Source organism: Papaver somniferum, chromosome 1 (genome assembly GCF_003573695.1).
Source record: "Papaver somniferum cultivar HN1 chromosome 1, ASM357369v1, whole genome shotgun sequence".
NCBI lineage: Eukaryota > Viridiplantae > Streptophyta > Magnoliopsida > Ranunculales > Papaveraceae > Papaver > Papaver somniferum.
In genome coordinates this window covers 129,898,523-129,908,156 of record NC_039358.1, presented here as the reverse complement: position 1 = coordinate 129,908,156, position 9,634 = coordinate 129,898,523, and the positions used below count along the sequence as shown (strand labels likewise).

At 34.9% G+C, this 9,634-nt stretch overlaps 1 protein-coding gene across 2 annotated transcripts in view; it reads left to right on the top strand.

Annotated features, from left to right (window-relative positions):
- The first annotated feature begins 8,482 nt into the window (after positions 1–8,482).
- Positions 8,483–9,634, top strand: part of LOC113300419 — a 6,432-nt gene continuing 5,280 nt past the window's right edge. Inside the window, exon 1 of one of the 2 annotated variants that reach the window (XM_026549656.1) lies at positions 8,483–8,815. In XM_026549656.1, coding sequence (XP_026405441.1) covers positions 8,803–8,815 — 13 coding nt within the window. In that variant the 5' untranslated portion in view covers positions 8,483–8,802. The remainder of the gene's footprint in view (positions 8,816–9,634) is intronic. The other variant, XM_026549654.1, reaches the window with a different exon arrangement.

Genomic DNA, 9,634 nt, shown 5'->3' with positions numbered 1-9,634 from the left:
GGGTACTAGCATTATGAGTGACAGGGGATGTCAGAAATCTAGGTTTGTATATTTCGGAGTTGGGACGACTACAATTTAAAAGGATGAGATTTTTAACATCCAATATTCGCCATTGGTTGGACTAATTGAATATGAGTAATGATACCCTAAATGAACGCCTAGGCCTTTTCAGATTATTAGCGTGGCCTGGAAGCAATCCAGGTATAGGTGACCTCTCTGGAAGCCATTGCTAGATGACCGCAACGGTGCCTGCTGAAAACGCCACATTGTTGGGTGACCATAGTGGCTAAGTGGGTACAGTATCGACTAAGGATTGGGTCATTACAAATAGTTTAAAGCGGACAATGGGACATTTGTTGAGGATGAACGTGAGATTTATTCACAAAAAGGCCAGAAACAAATAATCAGTCTCGTCCTATAAGTTATCCATGGTTTCTAATGTTGATACTAATATATTTAACAAGCTAGCAATGTATACAAATAACAATGAATATAATGATTATCCAACATTTTCATTATCTCTAGAATGAGATAACATGGTGATTAAAGAGACTCCGGATAGAGTGACATTAAGTTCTCATCCCTTGGATGGTTTTCAACATGTTTTACATGGTTCAAGTAAATTTCCTGTTTTGGTCCTCCCTAAAAGAATTTTTGCATGAAACATGTTGGATATGCTTGTACAGGTATTTTTTCGCTTTTGTGCTCCTTTTTTTTCATTTTTTTTTTCTGCTTTTTTGTTTATAAGGTTCTGGCTTTATCTCTCCTCCAGTTTCTATTTTTGTTTTATTGTACTAATAAATTCTCCAAGTGAGTTTTGCTTCAAAAAAATATTGCTAGTAGGATCCGACTAATTTGAATACATGCAAGATAATCTAGAATACAATCCATAGTTGTTATGCTTTGATAATTTGGGTAATTAGTTCGTATCATAAACGATAATCTGAACTTGTAGTTTTTTGTAACCTCTTTATGACTTTGAGTCTAACCATTAAGGAAACTCTGAATTTATTGGGAATGATTTAATTGCTCGGGCTATTGAGAACAATCTTTGTATGTTATGAATGATTAAATGTTTCAAATAATTATTGTTAGAGCACTGCTCGGTCGAACTCGCAAGCGTTTCTATCTCAAGCTTGTTTTTCAATGTTAGTGATCAAAATTATAGGTCTTGATTTCTAGTCTACTTATAGTGATGTCTCGGACTAGGATAGATTGTGTAGTTGAGCATTAGACTTCACGACGTTCATCAATCGAAGACGAAGAACTACTAAGACGATCTTGTGGAACTTCATCAACAAAAGGTATGTGGAGATTAAAACTCATCTATCACTTGGAAAGTCTATTTCTACTCTATCTCCTATATTGAGACATAAGTCGTATTTCTATGGTTTTCGTTTATACACATTTGAGATTTCGAGCTGAGATTAACTCGCTTACATATTTCTCGAAATATTTGTTGGTAAGATTTCGCTTCAACCAAGTTCATCTTATATTCTTGACGAAATTCAAAAGATGATCATGTGAAAATCGCCGAGTAACATCTTACATGGTTTGCGTGATACAATCATTTGGTGTAGACTTGGAATGTTTTGTTATGATTATTTCAATAGCTTGAAAATTGCTTTGATGCTAATAGTGTGTGAAAACGGCTATTGTCTTCCTCTAAGAAAGTTTCAAAGATTGAACTAGAGTTTAGAACTATTGGATTATGAACATAGTTTGCATTCTTGCATGTATGTGATCCATGACCGGAACTATAGTATGCATACCCGTATGCGTACTTGTAGTTGTGAAATTTTGCGTACCAAGTACACATACCGGTACGCATACTTGTGTAAGGTATAGGTCCGGGAATTTCTACTGGGTTTTGGAAGTGTACTTAGGTATGCGTACCCTTTCGCATACTGGCGAACCCAAACTCAGACCGGCTACTTAAGTATGCGTACCCGTTTGCATACTTTAGTGGTTAAAGTTATAAAATCGGTTTGTTCATGAACTAATACATTTATAAAATCGGTTTGCATTCTTTGAAAACCGTGGCTATAATGTTCATGAATTGATTCGAGTAAATCAAACCGATTTTGCTTCAATTGTGTTCTTGTATACTTCTATGAGAATATATCAATTGAACAACTCTTAAACTAGTTTCATTTGAGTTATTTGAACTAGTTATGGTTAAGATGAATAAGGTTGATATGAGATTGTTCATATAGATAACCTCGGTTAACTAATGTTGAGCCAACATGGTGTACACGTTTAGGTACGGTTACATAAACCTAAATGAGGGTACATTTCATTTGTGTATAACAAGCTAAGTTCGATCTAACGGTTGAAAGATATTAGCTTGAATCTAATCAGGTTTTTATCTAACGGTGAATATTGAATGCTTTGTTACCAAGGTAACTTAGATTGCAAACCCTGATTTGAAAACTAAATAACGGAGAACTCTAGCAACTGGGAAACATAATCCCCACACCTCATGTGCGATAGTAGTTGTATAAGCTAGAGTCGATTCTCCTTTAACCTTAGATTTTTCATGAAGCTCTGTAGGTTAACGACTTAAAGACTTCAGTGGGATTGTGAAGCCAGACCCAACTATTTTATTTATAGTTGTGTATTCTGATCTTACTTTTACTATCGTGATTGAGTATTATCTTTACTAAGATTTGCTTGATATTTATCTCCGATAGGTAAGATTAAAAATAGTCACAAACATCTTCATCTCATCGTTTGTGATTCCACAATATCTTGTTTCGCTACCAAACTATTAAGATTATTGTAAGGTGATTGATAATACTAGGATGTTCTTCGAGAATATAAGTCCGGTTTATCAATTGGTTCATGTGCATCTTGATTTATCAGAATACGGAACAAAACTCATAGGTATTTCTGTGGGAGACAGATTTATCTATTCCAATAGACTATTCTGTATGAGACATATTTGTTTATCAAGTCTTCGACTTTGGGTCGTAGCAACTCTTAGTTGTGGGTGAGATCAGCTAAGGGAATCAAGTGCGTAGTATTCTGCTGGGATCAGAGACGTAAGGAGCGCAACTGTACCTTGAATCAATATGAGATTGACTAGGGTTCAACTACAGCCCAGTCCGAAGTTCATTGGTAGTAGGCTAGTATCTGTAGCGGCTTAATAAAGTGTGGTGTTCAAAACTGGACTAGGTCCCGAGGTTTTTCTGCGTTTGCGGTTTTCCTCGTTAACAAAATTCTGGTGTCTATGTTATTTCTTTTTCACATTATATTTTGTTATATAATTGAAATATCACAGGTTGTACGTTGAATCAATCAATTGGGAAATCCAACCTTTGGTTGTTGACTGAAATTAATTGATCCTTGAACATTGATCTTTGGTACCGTTCAAGTTACTTCTCTTATATTCAATCGGGCTCGTAAATTCCTATTTGCTGATTGCAGGTTGAATTGGGCGATAGAGATATAAAACTCTTTGATATACTTTTCTCTAGATTGAGTCTAACTGTCTAGTTGATTATCTTGAGAGTATATTGGAGTTTTTCTATTCAGATTGCCGAACGAAATATTGGGTGCAGTTGTTATACCCCCGCTTTTTCAACTATGTTATCCGAGTATGAATGATTTTATTGGTTGTTTTGGACTAAATACAAATATTTTTTGTAGCCTTGTGGTTTTTGAAAAGGAGAGGGTAGTACACCACCAACTTTTTCGTTCAACAACTTGTATGGAAAAACCTAATACAATTGCAAGTAGACCAACTTAATGATCCTTGACAACATGTATATAGAGTTTATATCTCCATCTCATCTCAATCAGAAAGTTTAGACTCAAGAATCCGTGAATCTGATTGTTTAGAAGAGTACTTGGACGATCTCAAAAATTAATATCTAAGATCAATCTAATCGTTTCGAAATAATCAAATCGGAATTCTGCCAAGTATGAAACTTGTTATCTATCTTTCAAGATACGAATTCCACAAGAATGAGTCTCGTAATCGATCACAATTAATATGGACGTATCTACTAAAATTGAATACGTGTTACTCGTGTTATTCCTATTATAAAGATAAACAATATAACACGAAAAGGTAAAAACACAAGACACCATAGGTTTTGTTAACGAGGAAACCGCAAGTGCAGAAAAACCTAGGGATATCGTTCAGATTTGAACACCAAACTGTATTAATCCTCAATAGACACTAGCATACTATCAGACTTCGAATTGGAATGTAGTTGAGACCGAATTCACCCTACAAGCAATTCAGATGCAGTCATGGTCCTTACGTCTCTTGAACCTCGCAAGTCTCTAAGAAATTGATTCCCTTAGTTGACGTCATTAAATCCTAAAAGTTGCTTTATTCTAAGTGAAGACTTTTGATACCAATCTACCTCTAGCAGATAAGCCTATTTCATTTCCCTTTATCTCGAATAGATCAAGTCTTGGAAATATTTTTGCAATAAAAAAAGATAGCAAACCTGAAAAATCCGGAACACTTACACTAAGTTAGCTGAGAAGCCTGGATTATTAACCACCTCTCAAGAACAATCGTGAATTGATCAATTAAGAATAGTTTTTAGATATCTATCTTGAGGAATCACAAAGTCTGAGACGAAGAGAACTTTACGATTTCTATCCATATTGCTCCTGAAAGAAAGATTAAGATCAGGATACACAAGATATCAAGGTAAAGATAGTCGGACCTGGATTCACGAATCCCTATGTGAAGTCTTTCAGTCGTAAACCTAATTATGTATCTCGAAAAAACCTAGGTTCATTGAGGACGACTCTAGCAACTAGGACAAAGAAGTGCCAGGGATTGAATTTCCCAGTTGAATGAGTATCTCTATTTATAGAATTTCAAGACATGTATTTGCTTATAATTCAAGTTAAGATAACTTGGCAAACACTTTTTATGTTTAGATGGAACTCTAGTTAGGGTTCAAGTAAGCATGTGAGAATTTTTTTCTTAAAATCACATAGAAGAATATACACAACAATCCGGGTTCAGGAACAATGTATAATGATTGTTCTTTGGAAAATATGCGTTTGAACTAGTAAGCAATAATATTTCAATTAAACACTTAAGACTCTAATCATGATGCACATAAACAAGGTGTTTTAAAGATCGGTGATGTCTTAGAGGTGTTTATGAGAGTCACAACATTGATAAACAAGTTTACAAAAGCTTTCTTTGAGCATCTGTAATACGAACTGAGACGGTTTATGAAACGGTTTGTTAATTCAGGGCAATATGGTTCATGAACCATTCTACTTTTCCCGAATTCGGACGTCTACGGTTCGTGAACTAGGTTCGTGAAATGTTGTCTATTTCTCAAATTAAGATCACCACAGTTTGTGAACTATCCCATCCTGAATTTTATGGTTTGCGAACTGGTTCGCCAACCTTCCTATATTTCGAATATCAAATATCTATGGTTTGCGAAGTGGTTCTTCAACCTACCTTGAGTCCAAATTACAGTAGTTTTGAAACACTCTCTTTTGATGTTTGAAACATTTCCAAATTCCATGGATATAAATATCATTGCTTGAACAATAAATTGTTCCGAACTAATATTTATAACTAGCTACCAATGAATATCCATTGCTTAAATCATATTTCGAGATATTTAACAAGACAAGCTTGACTCAAAATTTATTCTTTGAAACATTATATCTACTAGAAGTCATACGATATAGTCTCATAAAGATAGAATGGTGATGCATGTGAGTAAATAGAATGCTTCAGTCTTCACATACCTCTTGTGTTGATGAAATTTTCCAAATGTCTTCGTAAATCTTCAGTCTTCACTACCAACTTTTATACCTAGTCAAAGACTTGTAGTAGACTAGAAATCAATATATAGTTTTGTTCAACTAACATTGACAACAACCTTGAGATAGCAAAACTTGCGAGTTCGTCCGAGCAGTACTCTAACATTTTTGGTTATGATGGCCAAAATTAAATTAACCCTTAAAAAAATTTCGTTTCAGTGTTCTGTGAATGAGAGAAACTTTTTTGTCTTTGAATATTTCATTTATAGTCAAATGGTATTTTCATCATTAAATAAAATATATGGATAAATGTCACGAGGTTTACTTCAGTTTAAATGAGATATTTGGAACTTATGGTAAACCCCAAATATGAACCATTGGATAAACCCATGTATAATGAGAGTTAAGATCCATGATTAAAAAATAACGACAGTACTCATTACTTGATAGGAGGTGATATAATCATATATCTGAAACAAGGAAACTAAATTGTTTGCCAAAGACAATATTTTTATTTGGAAAAAGAAGCTTTTTGCATTATTGAAATGAGAGGATGATAAAGTTAATTATAGACTTATCACTAACTAAATGGAAATTATTTATAATTTATTTGAACACGATAGAAATTATTAAGTTAAAAGATTTTTGAATTATCAGTAAAGCGTTACCGCTACCATCATACTCTTGGAGTATATCAAGCTTATTAAGATTAATCGTGAGATAATAGGTAACACTAGTATCAGTAATCATGTTGGTGTCAGTTGCAGTTTCAGGTAAAGCAAGAAAAATTGTTGGGAGGTGAAAGAAAAATAACTTTGAATATTACCAAATTAAAGTTGAAATTTCGTTGCACATTTTACTGGTGGAAAAACGTAGAGAACTTTACTATTTATATATAATGGATAAATGAATTTGAAATTTGAAATATAACAACAGGTAAAATAATACGGAAGCCTACAACTAAATCATTAAAAGAAAATTCTTATCCGGTTTTAAATTTTTTCTTTTGGTTTGGAGTAAACATTATAACATTGGTTGCCATGACGGTTTCATTATGATCATATTTCGTTTTATTGTGTAGCCCATAAAAGAACATGCAATCTACCATCTCGATTGTATCATTTCAAATCTCAATCTTAATTTTTTTTTTGAAGAATCACAATTTTAATGAGGTAGTCTAATAGAGTCCTTTTTTTCTTTTAAGGGAAAAAAAAACACATCTCAATCTTAATAAGGTGGTCTAATAGCTAGCTCAGCTGGTCATCCCCATCCTTCAAAGGTTTGATGCGTTCCAGGCGGTCCCAGGCTCGAGTCTCCGATGGCGCAATACTGCAAAATTTGACATGGAAGGTAGAGAATTTGACATGGAAGGTAGAGTTAGCTTGCCCCCTTTGCGACATAATCAGCTTCGACTTCCTTGACTGGTTCCTCACGAGGCTCACTGGTAGGCTAGCTCGACAACCTGTTCAACTAATATAGTAGTACGATGTTGAAGCTTACCTTGTTATGCTTCCAACTAGTCTCTTTATCCAATAATAAAAAATAAAAACAAAGATAATAATAATAATAGTGCATTCCCAAAAAATGTGTTTAGCCTTTAGGTGAAGCGTTGGTGTATGTATATAACCACTAACTAAATCGAGTTTTATTTAGGCACCCCTTTTCACCAACGTACAGGTTCTCAGACCGGTTCCTATGGGTATGACAAAGCCATGAGTTTACCACTTTTGCACCCATTATGGCCATGACAAAGTGGAAAATTTTCCACTTTGCCAGGACAGGCTGAGTCCCTACCGAGCGGTCGATTCTCGATCGTACGGTGTAATATAGATCGGACGGTCAAGAGTAAACCGCTAGGGGTGCAAACTCGGCCGCCCACTGCATGTCATCCAACGGTCATCAATTCATCACCCTATAAATACAATATCAAATTTCATTTCGACTCACACCACTTCTTCAATCTTCATTCTATCACTTCACAAATCTAATATGGCAGTTCGAGGTCGCAAGTTTAGCTTAGCTGAAAATGAATGCATTTGGAGGAATTATGTTCATGTTGCAGAAGAAATGGTCAATGGTGCACACCAACAACAAGATGCAAATACTTTGTGGCAAAACATATTTCAGAGATTTCAAGTAGAAACATTGAACCTCAATAATCGAGATGCAAATACTTTGTGTCATCGCTTCGAAGTAATCATCAAGGATGTGATCTTGTTTGTTGTTGCGCTTATTGAATGCAATCGAAACCTAGTAAATGGTCAAAACGAATTTGATGTAGAGCAAATGTGTCGGGTTGAATGGCGCAACAGAATGGGAAAAGATTTTCAATTTGATAGTTGTTACCTTATCTTGAGGGTGTTGCCCAAATATGATGCATTTGGATTAGCATTTGTATGATGCATCTTTCATTTATATGATGCATTTAGATGTAATCAAGATTTAAAGTTATTATATCACAGTTTAATTTTAAGATATTAATAAAAACTAGTGCATTTTTCATTATAGCTGTGGAGATTTAAAATCAACCGAGCGGTAGAGACTACACCGCTAACGGTCGAGTGAGACTCGGTCGATTATTTTTTTCCCATAATGACGCGGCCAGTTTGCCACCCCGTAGAAACCGGCCTCAAATACGGGTTTTCAAGAAAAACCGATCCGGACTCTCTTTCTGGAATCCCGACTCGGAATATAATCCAAAATCTTTACCTATTTTCCCGAGCTCTTGTAATTCCTACTGGTTCTTGCGAACAACAGAGAAAGACGGTGAAGAATCTCTATTTTGAGAGGCCGTCTTCGTTCCCACAATCAACCGTTCCATATGCTAAAAGTGAGCCGAGTTTAATGCAAAAACCAGATAAAAACTGCTCCTTTCTCACTCGCTTATGTGATTTCTTTAATCTGTTTCATATATTTTGATTCGATTAAGGAAGAAATGCAAATATGCAGAAACGTATTGACACCAAAGAATTGTCTCTTCCAATATTCTCAATTTGCATATTTTCACTCAACACCAGCATCCCTTGCTAATTGGAAGAAGAAATGGGCCTCCTCGGTGAGTTAAAATGTGATATTTTACAAATTTATTTGAATGTGTGTTTGTACAATGTTTTAGGGTTATGTAGCCCTACAATTGGGGAGTCTTTTGTTTTTGATGATCATTGTTTCAATTGTCTGAAATGTTAGTTATGCTTAGAGACGCGAAGTGGTTTCTACTATTTTCCGTCAATCAATCAATAATAGACTGCTGCGTCTCATAATCGAAACCATGTACTAATATTCTAGAAATGGTATTCAGAGTTTGTTTGCCTAATCAATGCGTATATGTATGTACTTTGTTAAGTAGTTAGTATTTGTACTAACTGACTGAAATTTGCAAGTAAGTGCTTCTTATGTATCTTGTGATCCAAGACCTAGAGTGGAGAGAAATTGGGGGAGAGGAAGTGGGTGCATTTTTCGTTTTTTCTTTACTCTCTTATTGGTTAGTCCCATTCCATATTTTCAATCTCCATTTTGTTGGTTTTGCGTGTATACCTGTCTTGTGACTATTAACCAAAGCCATGTACACAAGTATCCCATTGTGACTGATCATCCTTGTAGAAATGTGTGTTGAAAATGCAATTGTTGCCATTTCTCTTTTAGTTGGTTTGTCAACTACAAAGAAACATCTTATTATCTTTCGCAAAATGTTGGGTTCCTTCCGCAGCCATCACTACCCTAATAAAGGGTAAAACCTATTTGTTTGCATGGAAGGCCTTCCTTTCTAGCTGCCTTCGATATTTATCAGAGATTAGTAGCTTCAAATTAGTTTTGAAACTCTCCTTTCTCATATATATTAACACGACTTATCCTTTTTTTTTTTTGTTTTTTTTTT